This window comes from Microcebus murinus, chromosome 6, assembly GCF_040939455.1.
Source record: "Microcebus murinus isolate Inina chromosome 6, M.murinus_Inina_mat1.0, whole genome shotgun sequence".
In the NCBI taxonomy this organism is placed as follows: domain Eukaryota; kingdom Metazoa; phylum Chordata; class Mammalia; order Primates; family Cheirogaleidae; genus Microcebus; species Microcebus murinus.
The window spans coordinates 94255815-94269174 of NC_134109.1; the positions used below are offsets into that span (position 1 = coordinate 94255815).

General features: G+C 45.9%; 1 protein-coding gene across 3 annotated transcripts in view; it reads left to right on the forward strand.

Moving 5' to 3' along the window:
- The window catches only part of MYZAP (myocardial zonula adherens protein), a 93009-nt gene that overhangs the window by 38415 nt on the left and 41234 nt on the right, over positions 1 to 13360 (forward strand). For all 3 annotated transcript variants that reach the window (XM_012783040.3, XM_012783039.2, XM_012783042.3), the window contains exons 6-10: positions 392 to 544; positions 2727 to 2852; positions 3920 to 4048; positions 8212 to 8291; positions 9715 to 9820. In XM_012783040.3, coding sequence (XP_012638494.2) covers positions 392 to 544; positions 2727 to 2852; positions 3920 to 4048; positions 8212 to 8291; positions 9715 to 9820 — 594 coding nt within the window. The remainder of the gene's footprint in view (positions 1 to 391; positions 545 to 2726; positions 2853 to 3919; positions 4049 to 8211; positions 8292 to 9714; positions 9821 to 13360) is intronic.

Sequence of the window (13360 nt, forward strand, 5' to 3'; positions counted from 1 at the left end):
AACACATATTTGAACAAATGCCTATACATATTTTTCAAAATGGGATGTATTATATAATATTATTTTCAAATTTTATTTTTTTTCCTTTTCCCATGTGAAATGAAGTATTATGAGCACTTTTCCTTGGGAAAACTCCATTTTGATCCATTTCCACCGAGTGGTGTTGACAACAGCTGTGGGGGGTCATGGCGGAGGCTGGCCGTCCCACCAACCTGCAGGGGGACAGACCTGACCACAGTGGGAGGCCCGCAGTCCCTCACTCAGCAGGGTCCCAGGCTGGCAGCTGCTGTGACCTGACACCGACCTCAGTGGTTGGTGTCCCAGCGCGTGGCTCTGGCCACGGCTTTTCGTACCACGAGATCTGCTTTTGTTTTTGTTTTCATCCAAACAGAAAACCCTTGTGGACGTGACTCTGGAAAACAGCAACATTAAAGATCAAATCAGAAACTTGCAGCAGACCTATGAGGCATCCATGGCCAAGCTGCGGGAGAAGCAGAGGCAGTTGGAGGCGGCGCAAGCTGAAAACCAGCTCCTGAAAATGAAGGTAGATATGTGAGCTCGGATGTCCTACGGACCTTTGTCTTCTCTCCTTCTCCTCTCTCTCCTCCCATCTTCACTGCTTCCGTTTCCTGTTCTCTGTTCTCTTCCTGTGGCCAACTCCATCGGGCTTGGCTCGAAGGCACTCAGGAGGTGTCTGTGTTCACAGTCGTCTGTCCCGATTGGGGGTGCTCCAGAAACGCCCCCAGTGGGTGCTCCTGCCCTGGCCCCCAGCGGCTTCAAGGGCTCCTGAGACCGTCACATGGCATTGCCCTTGTGTACCTGAGAAGGCGTTTGGGATGCCCGCAGGTCTGGGATTTCAGAAGCTTTGGAGATCTCTCCCTTCCTGTTTAGATTTTCTTTGAGGTCCCAAGGCATATTATTCCCTGGTCCTTGGGCTCTGGCCCCTTCTCTTGGAGAAAAGTGAGGGTGCCTGAGGATTCTGGGGGTGTTCCTCTCGCCTCCCAGGCTGCGTGTCTTCCTTAGCTGGAGGCATTAGTGCCCCTCTCAAATTTGAAACTTGGATGGACATTTTACCCAGTGGCAGGAGCAGACCTGTAATGGCCTATAGAAGGCACTCAATAATAAACTATATTCTGAATGGCGTCTTTTTTATATTTAAGCCTGTGGTTTTAAAGCACAGGCTTAGGCTATCTTATGGGTTGTGTAACCACATAATTTATTGCTCAAACTGGAATAGGTTAGCGTGTGAAAAGTGGTGCTATCAATAATGTAGTTAGGGCAACCAACTAGGAAGTATGGTCCCTTCCCTGTGGGCTGCCTGAGGCGGGGTTGGATGGGGGGGGGCAGCCACAGCCCTGGCATCTGCTGGCACAGTCCACGTGGCCTGGCACTGCCATCCTGGGAAGCTGAAGAGTAGACCATCTCCCCTTGACTTTGACTTCGAATGGGACAGCTCTTCTCTTTACTATGTCGTATGTTGTATTTCTGAGTACGAATTACTTTGAAAAAAAAGTTGGTTGCTGAAAAAGTCTGAAATTACTGACTTAAGTCTTTCTTTTTTTTCCGGCTTAGGAGCTTTATCCAATCATCCATTGCACGAGTATTTATCGAGTGTCTGTTACGTGTGTCTGCCCTGTTCATTCCTGTTTGTTCCAGAGGTGGCAATGCTGTCAGGCATTTGGGGACATCATTAGGTTGCTTCCAGGCCTTTAAGTCTAGCTGACAGTTGCCTGGTTTAGAGACGGATGCTTGTTTTTATCCTGACCAGTGGTGTTAAAGAGGTTTTCCCCTACTCTTCCTCTTATTTTACCCCCGTCCCAAATAAAAAAAGAGTCCCAGGGACGCAGGGTATGTCACATGACCCGGATGCAGAGTGAACAGACCTGCAGGGACAGAGCCCTTTGGAGCAGTCTGTGTGCACAGTAGATGTCGAGTCCAGGGTGCACTGGGTCTGTCTCAGCTAACGACAGCCTCTGCTCAGGATTTTCCGCTGGGGACTTCTTGGTGCCGACACTTGCCCAGTGCTGAGAAGGGAGGATTAAATGACATCAAGAGAGATTTCTCACACTTTTGATGTAAACACGTAACCTACTGAGGTTGAACAACACCTCTCATATCCAGAGGTCAGGTAGCCAAAAAACCCAGACCTCTGGAACAATCGATAATATGGAAGGAAGGGACAAGAGCAAACCTTCAGCAGTGTAAAATCCATGGCACAAAGTCCGCATGTGGGGACGTGGCCTGGGCCAACAGGAAACACCAGCCACCACCAACCTAGGCCCTCCTGCCCACAGGTGTCCACTCAGTGCTCCCCAAATTAGGCTAGAGTGTTTCTAGAGGCAGCATCCAGGAAAGCACAAAGGCGTGGAAAAGATTTCTTATTTGAGCTCGACTGAAGTCTTACCTAGACACTGGCTTGGCCACTGCAGTGAAGGGGCCTGCTTAGGGAAGGAGGTTTCCACCCTCTGAAAGACTCACCCATACGAAGAGCCTTTGTCCTGATGACGCCACATGAATCAGTGCAAACGCCACTTTTTATTTTTCTGTGGCTCTGCTCACCCCTCTTCCTTCTGTCTTTTCCTATGATTTCCTGCTTCTCCCTGCTACAGAAGCCGGTTGGTGGGCTTCCCACCTCTGCGAGTCCACACGTGATGTGTGCAGAGTGGAAGCGGCTGATTCTCCTCACACCTGCAAACGCTGCAGCTCTGAAGTGAGTCTCTTTGCAGGTGGAATCGTCCCAAGAAGCCAATGCCGAGGTGATGAGAGAGATGACCAAGAAGCTGTACAGCCAGTACGAAGAGAAGCTGCAGGAGGAGCAGCAGAAGCACAGTGCGGAGAAGGAGGCTCTCCTGGTGTGTATGTCGTAGCTGTCCGTGTAAGATAGCTGGTAGCTCTTGGTTCGTTATTGCTGGTGAGGTTTAAATAGTAGAGATTCTGCTTAGAGATGAGATAGTGGATTCCAGCATGGGTGAGGGATCAAGGAATTATTTGTTTGCTCATTCACTTCCCTCCCTCTCTCCCTCCCTGCCTTTATTCGACCCCCTCCCTGCTCAGAAGAGCCCCGATCTCTGTGTCTGCACGCACACCTTTCTCCAGCCCATCTGACCATTGGCCGGCATCCACGCGGATCCCGGGCTTGCCTGCAGCTCTGCCCTTCCTCTCTCCATTTGCCCCTTTCTCCCTGAAATTTCCTCCTCCCCTGTCCTTGATCCTAGCTAAACTCCCTGAAAGCTGTGACAATGCCGCCCTCTCCATGCATGGTGTCTCTCCCGTTTGCACAGCCATTTGTGTGTTCCGCCCGTGGGACGCCCACTCTGTCTGCTCTTTGCTGTGTGTGTGTGTAATTCTCTTATGCCTGTCGTTAGAGCTGGACTGTGTGTCTCGCCTCTTGGCTTCTCTAAGACAGCAAAAGTTCCTTGAAGGCAGGGACTCCGTGTCTGGCTCACCTGTGTGCTTGGAGGCTAATAAATGTCAACGTGCTGAGTGTTTGGCTGGGTGTTCCCCTTTGGAGTGAGCTGGTGCAGTGCAGTGTGGGAGAAAGAGCCGGGGATTCTGCATTTGATTCCAGATCTGGCCCTCATTCCCTTATGACAAGGAGAATGACACCCTGAGTGTCTCTACTCAATGTTATTTAAACACTCGCAGGCCCTTTTGACACCTTTTGGACATAAGGACTCAAGGAAAAAATTAAAAACAGAAAAGGTAAAGGGGCTCATTAAAAAGCCACAGGCTGCGTCTTTGCTCATAAGTGAGAACTAGAGTCATGGAAGTTGGGTCCAGGATCTGTGAGACAGTTACAGGTCCCACGGCCATGCTTTTAAGGAGAAATTATGATTTAGCAAGGCCGGTGCTGCCTGGATCCTGGCAAGTAGCCCAGGCACCCCATGCCTGCACTGAGGAGACAGTGTTTCTTTTGCAGGAAGAAACCAACAATTTTCTGAAAGCGATCGAAGAAGCCAATAAAAAGATGCAGGCGGCGGAGATCAGCCTGGAGGAGAAAGACCAGAGGATCGGGGAGCTGGACAGGCTGATCGAGCGCATGGAGAAGGTAAGACACAGTGTCGGCCTGTCGCCCACTTGCCCACTACCCTGCTGCCCATGCCTGTCTGAAGATGCAAGACACCCTCAGCACTGATCCCTCTCCTCCCTCCAACTCGGGATAAAAAAAAACAAAAAAAAAAACCTACAAAATAAAGTATAAGGAAGTTCAACAGAGTTCTAGTTTTTCCCTTGGTAACTATTGTGCTGCCTTTTAAAAAAAATATTACATAAGAAATTCTGTGCAAATATATTAATATTTTAGCAGCACTGCTTTGCTGGCATCCCAGACATGAACTTAGCTTGCAAACCGTTGAGTAATCGAGTCCTCTTTAGCTGTTACATCAGCACTGCAACTCTGTTGTTTCTGGGGCGTGTGTCTCAAGGGTTGGCTTTTTTCTGACATGCCAGGGACGTGGAGGAGCGGGGACGCCCCGTTTCTCTGGGCGTGTGGTCGGCAGGCTGGTGGGTGGCGTGGGAACGTCTGTGGAAGACAGGAGCTCAGCCGGGATCATGAAGCCAGGCCGGAGAGAGGGAAGGGGCTGGAAGTTAGGCAGGAAGTGGAGAAAAGGGGGGAAGAGGTGGGAGAGACAAAAGAGGAAAGGAAGGGAAGGAAGAGAAAGAATGGGTGACCTTTAGCAGGTGACAGCTGACTTCCAGGGGAAGGCCCAGGAGGTTAGGGCCAAAGCTGTGGCTACTTTCTAGAAAATGGCTCTCTAACTGCATATGGGTTTGCAGAGTGGTGACTGCCACAACTGCGACATTATTAGCACCCCGCAACTCATGCTGGGTGCTGAGAATCTCCACCCTGATGATGGAGGCAGGGGACGAGAACGTGAGCAGAGTCACTGTCTGGCCTTCCGCGTGATTCTGAGAAGGGGTCTCCTTACCCTGTCGTGTCTGTGGTATGGACTCCTCTGAAGGCAAGGTGTCACCAGAGTCTGAACTGCATTAAATTCCATGCTTTGGAGCGTCAGAGCTCACCAGGGGCTCCTTTTTAGTTAATATTTTCATTTGAGAGAGATCTGAGCAGACTAAAGAGTCATTTACAAACTCCCCTCTGCCCCTGGGGAAAACAGAGCCCCATCTTTTCTTGAAGAGTGGATGATTGGCTCACTTAGGACTAACATTAGTACTGACTAGAGTGGGTAGTGGTGAAGATTGGGCAGCGAAGGAGCTTTCTAGAACTTGGGTAAGCTTTCTCCCACTTTACGGTTCTCCTGCAACAGGAGAGGATGCTGGTGAACTCAAATGCTCTCTCTAAGTGACAGATACATCTCCTGTGGCATAAAGAAAACAAAGTGAGCAGGCAGCACAGGGGAGGTGGCTTGGGCACAAAGCGTGTAGCGGTTACGAACATCGTGTTTAGAATCAGGCAGACCTAGGGTTTGAGTCTTGCTTTTCTTTCTAGTCGTGGGCAGGTAGTTATTTGACTTTTCCAAACCCAGTCTCCTGCTCTGTAAAGTGTTGATAATGATAGTTCTTATTCTCTGGGCTTTGGGAGAAATAAATGGGAAAAAAATCCATGCCGAGTGCTAAGCAAGGTACCTGGCACATGGGAAGGGCTTGGTCATTTGTGGCTCTGACTTTTACTTTGTTACAGTCTTGCCTAAGTGTCTGCGCCCAGAGTCAGCTATTTTTCTTTTTTGAGCCGGACCCATTTTGTAGCTCATCTTCTTGGTGCCCTTGGGGTTCTAGTTTCCCCACTGGTTTCCCCCTGGAGCCCTTCCTGAAGGTGAGTGGGCGAGGAGCCAGGGCGGTGGGCAGGCCAGGCCTCTCCACCAGCCTTCTCGAACACAAAACTTTGCTCCCCAAGTGGTGTTGGCTGCTTCTTCAGTGGTGGAAAATTTATTGTCCTTTCTCTAAATCTTCCTTTCCATTTAGGCTAGAGAAACGCTTTATTTAGCTGAGATTAGATACACCAATTTACACCCTTTCCCTTTCATAATAAATCCTTGAGAGCAGGAATGCACCCAAGTCTCTGCCACCCGCTTTTGTGAACAGCACGGCCACAGGTGGGGACTGTGGTGGCATTTGTGTGCTGCTCTCACCTGCATTGGGATTTGCCTCCAGGACAAACCGTGTACTTTTGAAATGGCTTCTCTACTATTAATACATACCTTAGTTTATACTGTTTCTCTTATGGAACATTGTATTTGAAACACCTTTTTACTGATCAGTATAAACCTCTTCAGAAGTGTGTTTTACCAGGGACCCTTCTTAGGAGCAGGTAATATTCTGTGCCTTAATCGGGGCGATGGTTTCACAGGTGTATGCAAGTGTAAGAAATTATTGTGCAGTGTATACCTAAAATTTGTTGTAGCTCCATTCGAAAAAGGATTGAATTTTAAAAAGTGCTTATAAGTTAGGCTTTGTCCTACTTTATGACAGTTTATTTAGGAGGTTCTTGCCCATGAAAGGCTCATCACAGATGTTTCAGGGCTAATGTAAACTTCCAGCCAGTGGCGTGCCACACGGGGACAGGGGCACGTTGCCCAGGCCAGTCTGTAACAGTGTGCATTTGCTGTTGAGATTTAAAGGCAATAACAAAGCCCCAGTAAAAGGTGTTCTGCCTTCGTTATTCTAAATATATCGGTGATGATACACTCTTCTCGACCAGAGTGAACTGTCCCTCACACCCTCGGCCGACCCCTTGGTGTACCTCTGCTTACAGCTTCCAAAGTTTTCCATGATTTGCTTTTCGTAATTTCACGGGAAAGAGGTTTTGAATCTCTGTAACGAGTAAGAATTTGCTGGGTAGAATTTCTGAACATAAAGATGAGGTACAGTAGTTCTTAGAGGAGGGCCTAAAGTAAAATCATCTCCTCCTAGTTAGTGAGCAGGATTTGATAAGCTTCTATTTTACAGACATTTATTGTGCTAACATCTGCAGTGTATTTCCAGCGCAATTTCTGTTATGATGGGCACTACGTTTTTATTAACATTTTTCCACTTTGTCCAAAGAAATAACCCCGGACTCTTGACTTTTTTGGGTAAACTTCTACATTGACATATATACAGCAAAGTGTGCAGAATACACAGCCTCATACCTGCATGCTTCCTGTCGCTGCTGTACCAGGGCTGGATTCCTTCTGGAAGCTCTAGGGGAGAATGCCTTCCCCTGCCTTCTCACCCCTCGGCTGGTGGCCTCATACTCTAGCTTCAGAGCCGGCAGCAGAGCACCTGCCAGTCTCTGTCCCCTGATGGTAGCCTTGCTGCCTTTTCCTTATGAGGACCCAACCAGATGATCCAGGATAATCTCCCCATGTTAGGATCCTTAACGTAATCACATCCGCAAAGTTCCTTTTTCCATGTAAGAGAACATTACAGGGATTAGGATGTAGACATCTGTAGGGGCCATTATTCTGACTACCACAGCACATTTTCACAAGTGAAAACACCTGTATAAATGCAACCCAGGTTAGTGTATAGGATATTCCCACAATTCCGGAGCCTCTTTTCTTGATGATTCATAAAATAATAAAGAACTTTGTAATATCATCAGCCACTGATCTAGAGTATTGATTATCATTATTTAGAACTGTAAGTTTTCACAAGACGTCTGAACCTGGGCTGATGGAATACTTTTTTTTTTTTTTTTTGAGACAGAGTCTCGCTTTGTTGCCCAGGCTAGAGTGAGCGCTGCGGTGTCAGCCTAGCTCATAGCAACCTTAAACTTCTGGGCTCAAGCAATCCTACTGCCTCAGCCTCCCAAATAGCTAGGATTACAGGCATGCACCACCATGCCTGGCTAATTTTTTCTATATATATTAGTTGGCCAATTAATGTCTTTCTGTTTATAGTAGAGATGGGGATCTCGCTCTTGCTCAGGCTGGGTTCAAACTCCTGACCTCCAGCAATCGCCTGCCTCGGCCTCCCAGAGTGCTAGGATTACAGGCGTGAGCCACCACGCCCGGCCTGATGGAATACTTTTTAAAAATAAATCTTGAACGGTTTTATTGAGGATATTTGTCTCTAATTCATAAATATATCTAGAAATACACACCAACAGATCTGGTACTTTTGAGCTTTTGTTTGGACTCTGAGTGAGTGGGTGTATAAAACCCAGGGAGTATTATATAGACTTGGACTCCCTAGTGCTAGCATTGCTTATATACATTCTCTGTCCAACTTGCATTCCATTGATTAAAAACTCAGTTCCTGTTTGTTTAGGAACGCCATCAACTCCAACTCCAACTCCTAGAGCATGAAACAGAAATGTCGGGGGAGATAACCAATTCTGACAAGGAAAGGTAAGATGTAATGCTCTTTGTCTTGCAGTAGATTTAGATGGTGGACACTCTGTGTTTTTGTGGGCTCATTTGTCCCTTGCACATGGTTGTCAACTATAATGGGCCTATTCATATGTAACATTGGGCTGAGAGCTGCCAGTATGGAGTGAATTTCTTTAGAAGCTCACGGCCATGTTGTACAGCCCATGGCTGGTTATTAGTGCAATGAAACATATCAAAGACCGTCACAAGTGCAAAAGTTCAGTCTGTAAATGTTCTCCATAAGCTTGAATTCCGCAGGATACACCTTGTTGATGGGAAAACCCATCAACTATGACTCATACCATTCGTCCTGGAAACTAAATTTAAAATGTCTGCCTTTGTTTCCAAACCTTGTGAAACTTGCCCCCTGGCTATGAGCATATAAAGCTTTGTGTGAAAACTATGGGAGTAGCACTCTGTCTCTTCTAGAAATCAAAAGGCAGAGAGGCCAGGCACAGCTCTCTAGTGAAGGAAAACAAGGTTGGGGTGGTTTGAGTATTTGGGGCAAGTTGTTTAACCTCCCGAGAGTCTTGCTTATCTATAACATGGAAATTCTTTTTCAAAGGGGGAGAGGGTTATGGAGAAACAGTCCCCATCTCTTTGGGATATTATTGTGAGGGAACTGTTAGGTGTGCTGCCTGCCACTTAGTAGGTGCTGAAAAAAATGCCTCTTCGCATTTGCAGCCTCTGAGTTTTCAATATTACAGGGGGCTTTGCTGGTCTTTAATATAATGCTGAGAAGGGACCTGGCAGAGAAGGGACATGGGAAACAGACTTCCAGACCCTTCCTCCGGTGCCCCACTCCGGCGGCCCCAGAGAACTGAAGAGTCCATTTGTTGCTTCCTTTGGTTTCTTTGAACCAAGCAGAGTCAGAGGATAAGTTGTGCTGTTTTAGATATATGAACTGTTTTGTGATGTGGTCTGCTCTATTTCAATGCCTATTTACCCAACTTGCTCAATTTGTTCCCCATTTACCCCAGATAAATGATGCGTAGAGCAACTATGATCCCAGACTTTCCAGGGCTCTGCCACTGATTTTATATATTTTGTTGTGTTGCTAAACCCCTCCTTCTCTGTCCTTCTGATCAAGGCAATTTACTGGATGCCCCTATATTTTATTAAACCCCAAACAGAGAGCCTCTTATACCTGTAAGTGGTGCAAGAAGTGACTGTCCTTAGACAGGCTAAAACTTGCAAATGGGAAACTTGCAAAAGAGTCTCAGACTCCTTCTCTGGTGGGACAGTTGGTAGGTAATCACCTAGGATACACGCAAAGTAAGACAGATGCATCTTGGGGTTTTATTTCTTGTTCTTGGCGTCACTCCTTAAAGCTGTGACGTTTTATGCTGGTGTTGCTGCTTTGGTTTAGGACTCGTTTGCTATTTTCTTCTATTTGTGTTAGGTATCAGCAGCTGGAGGAGGCGTCGGCCAGCCTCCGCGAGCGCATCAGGCACCTAGACGACATGGTGCATTGCCAGCAGAAGAAAGTCAAGCAGATGGTTGAGGAGGTGAGCCCTGGAGAAAGGCTGTGGGTGTGGGATTGCTTCCTGTGGCTGGGGAGCGTCAGCCCCAGAACAGACCCCACTCTCTACTTGGTTTCTGGGGCTCAGAGTGAACTTGCCCAGCCACCGCCATCTTGGCGCAGAGAGGGATTTCCTTGTTGGTACCCTGTGGACTGAGGGTGATCCCTCCAAAAGGGGGCCCCTCCAGATCACGGGGTACAGTTGAGGAAGCTGGGAAGTGATATCCTATGTGGGTGTCCACATCACATGGGACAAAAGGGTGTGATGAGCAGGTTCATGTTAGCTCAGGTCTCTGCCTCCTCCCACCTGCCTGCCTCTCTCTCCCGCCACCACTCCTGTCCTTTCTCCTGTTCTGGGGGTGTCTTTGATCCTGTCTCTTTCATTTCCACTCCCTTTCCTTCTTTGTCCCTCTCTCTTCTCCTCCCTCCTCATTCTCGTCTCCCACTCTCGTTTCTTCTTCATCCTTTCTCTTTTCCACCGTCCTTTTTGTCTCTGTAACCGGAAACCAAGTTCTGTATTGACTGGACTGGGCATAGTTTACTATTCTATTTTTTCTAAATGAAAAAAAAAAAAAGGAAAACCCCAGGTAAGTTGAACATTTATATTTCTCTAAGAGGAAAAAATAGTCTTTACACTTGCGTCACCATAATCTGCCTCTCTTTCCCATGGTGGTGCTCAACAGAAGACAGTCTGGGCTGTGGTAAAGCTAATCACATGTTATTGTGGTTTCTTCTTGCTCAGTTAAAAAACCTGAGGGGAACATCTGATAGAAAAAGAGCAGTACTAGCAGGGTTATAAGCATTCTCTTGCGTCTAATTCTCTGGCAAAGAAAAGAAAAAGTTTCAATTTCATTAAATATTTGGTTGGCAGTGGAAAACTGAAAAAAAAAAGTTTTCCTTCTATTAAGTACTACTCTAAAAAGGTATCTGTTTTATTCATGAATTATTAAAATTAAAAGTGTATATACTTCTAATAAAAATATATAGACATGACAGACAAATAGAAGATTAAAAGTGTATCTATTTTATGAATCCATAAAATGCTGGGGATATTAGTGTGGTGAGGGAACTGTCAGTATGGGGAGGGATACCTTTTATGATTGTGTGGAGGATAAACACACAACACGTTGGATAAAGTCTTGTCCCCAAACCAGAAGCTCAGTCATAATGTGCTGAATCCTATACGCCTTATATTGGTTCACACGCTAGGTCCGAGGGAGCACTAGGAAGCCATGTAGCACCTTTGAAGTCACTTTGTGTGACCAGGCAGGAGCACCACCAGTGATGGGTAGAGAGATCCGATTCGATCGTCAACACTAGGCAGATGTCAGGAGTGTGTTCCCCAAGGAAGAGCATTGCTTTGTCATAATTAGCATCTCGGTGGACCTTTGCTTTCAGAGCATAGGTTTTCTGCTTCTGCATTCCACACACAGGACGTCTGGGGCAAGGACAATCCTTTATTTTCCCCCGATGTGACTCCTTAACTTGGGGGTGCTGCATTTTTGCCAGCTCACCACAAGGAGTGTCTGTGTTGTTCTTGTATCTAATATCAGAGACCCATTGAACAAAACCTCATGCTAGTTGGCTTCTGATTCATTTAAACCCTGATCTGTATGGGGTTAAGACTGGCACCAAAATCAAAGACACTTTATTTTTAAGATACTTTCAGAGACATTTAGAATTCTCTGTTTTCTAACTTACTTGCAGAATATAACAAACATATTGATTTGAAAGGGTGTGTGTGTGTATATATATGTATATATATATAAAACATATATGCATATATATAACATGTTATACATATACACATATATATAACATATAGCACATGTGCACATATACATATACATTTGCACATATATATATATATAAATAGGGATGCTTATACAGATTACTGCTCATGCCTTGCTCTTCTACCTATGATTTCACATCTCCCACATAAGCTTCTCTAAATTCTGATGTGTGGTCTGGAAGACCCAGTCATTGGAATGAAATCATCACCTAAAGCTTAGAAGCCACCATCACAGTTGGCACCACCTGGGGGCTGGCTGGGTTTCAACAGTGACCGGAGACAGAAAAAAAAAAAGAGAGAGAGAGAGAGGAGACTTTTCGTTCTTACACTATCTAAATCAAGTAGTAAAAATTATTGTGTTTGTCCCGTATACCATGTCAACTTACACAAGAAAGGGATGGTTTAAAATCTCAGTTGTTACAGCCATTTATGTGAATATAAGAAACACGGAGAAGGGACATTGGCAAATGAGCACATTCAGAAGAGCAGGACCTGGCTGGAAAGGAGCTGAGAACTCAAGTAATTCAGGGGACGGTAGAAGGAATTGGGACGGGAGAGCTGAATTCACATGTTAGAAAACCATCACGTTCAGGAGGGAATATACTTTTCTTTTGAATTTCGATGCAAAGCCAGGCCAGAACCACTGGGTGCCACTTTCAAAGAAAAAAATTGCAGCTCTTTTCTCAAAATAAAGAAAACATTTCTAATATTGGCTGCCCTTCATCACGGGCTCATACTTACGATGTAGGAAGTTGATTTAGAAGCTCTCTAGTGTTCCCCCCAAATTCTGGGTTCTGTATTCTGAAGGACGGTGTGGAGGAAACCTGGTGGCTTTGGTAAGTGTCTCTGTGTAAAGAACTCTCTGTTGTTCATTACGCTGTGCCTGTTATTATAATCTCAGCATCACGGAGATCGTAAGTCTTAGAGATCATAATGACTTTGTATAGGTCATCACTTACAATGAGCAAAATCGGCAAAGTTATTATAATTAGATCACTTCAGATCCCTTGGACCAAATTTTGGAAAATCTGGACTACCGAATGGTCACTTATCAGTCTTGAACTCTGACTTTAGAAGAGAAGTATATTTTTGTCCGTGAACTCCGGCTACCCAGGCACAGAGGCAGCCTTTGAGTGTAGCAGACGTTGGGGGCGGTTTTCCTTCCCCCGCATCAAGTCTGAAAGCTCATCTGCATCCCAGTTTCACATTCACCAGGGACGGGAACCTATTCTCCATCCATTGTTGGTGTCATTTTGGTCATGATGTCCCGTGAAGAAACTTAGTTTATTCAAATGATGGGCTGCTTTTATCGGTTCACAATTTCCAGGTATTACCAATGAGGCTCTTGGAATTCCTAAATGTTAACCGATGTATTTCTTCCCACCTCAGTATACCATCATTTCATAATTATAATAGTAAACTGAATGGAAAGTAACTGGCCCAGGTTTCATAGTCCTTAGCTCACCAGTGGCTTGATTTGCATCGTGTGAAACAGGACTTGTGCTAAATTCGAAGGGTGCAAGGGGAATGGGTCCCGTTGAAATGAAGGATTAGTATATACCTCCGGCGCTAGTTCTTTCAGCTGGTTCTGGCTCTGACGAGACAGAAAAATAAGCAAAACCAAAAAAGCCTCATACATACTGCCCTTTTAGACTTTTAAGGGTTTGCTAAAAATACAGAGAAATACCAAGGGACTAGGAAAAATTGGCACTCAAGGGGGGAAATTCGTTCATT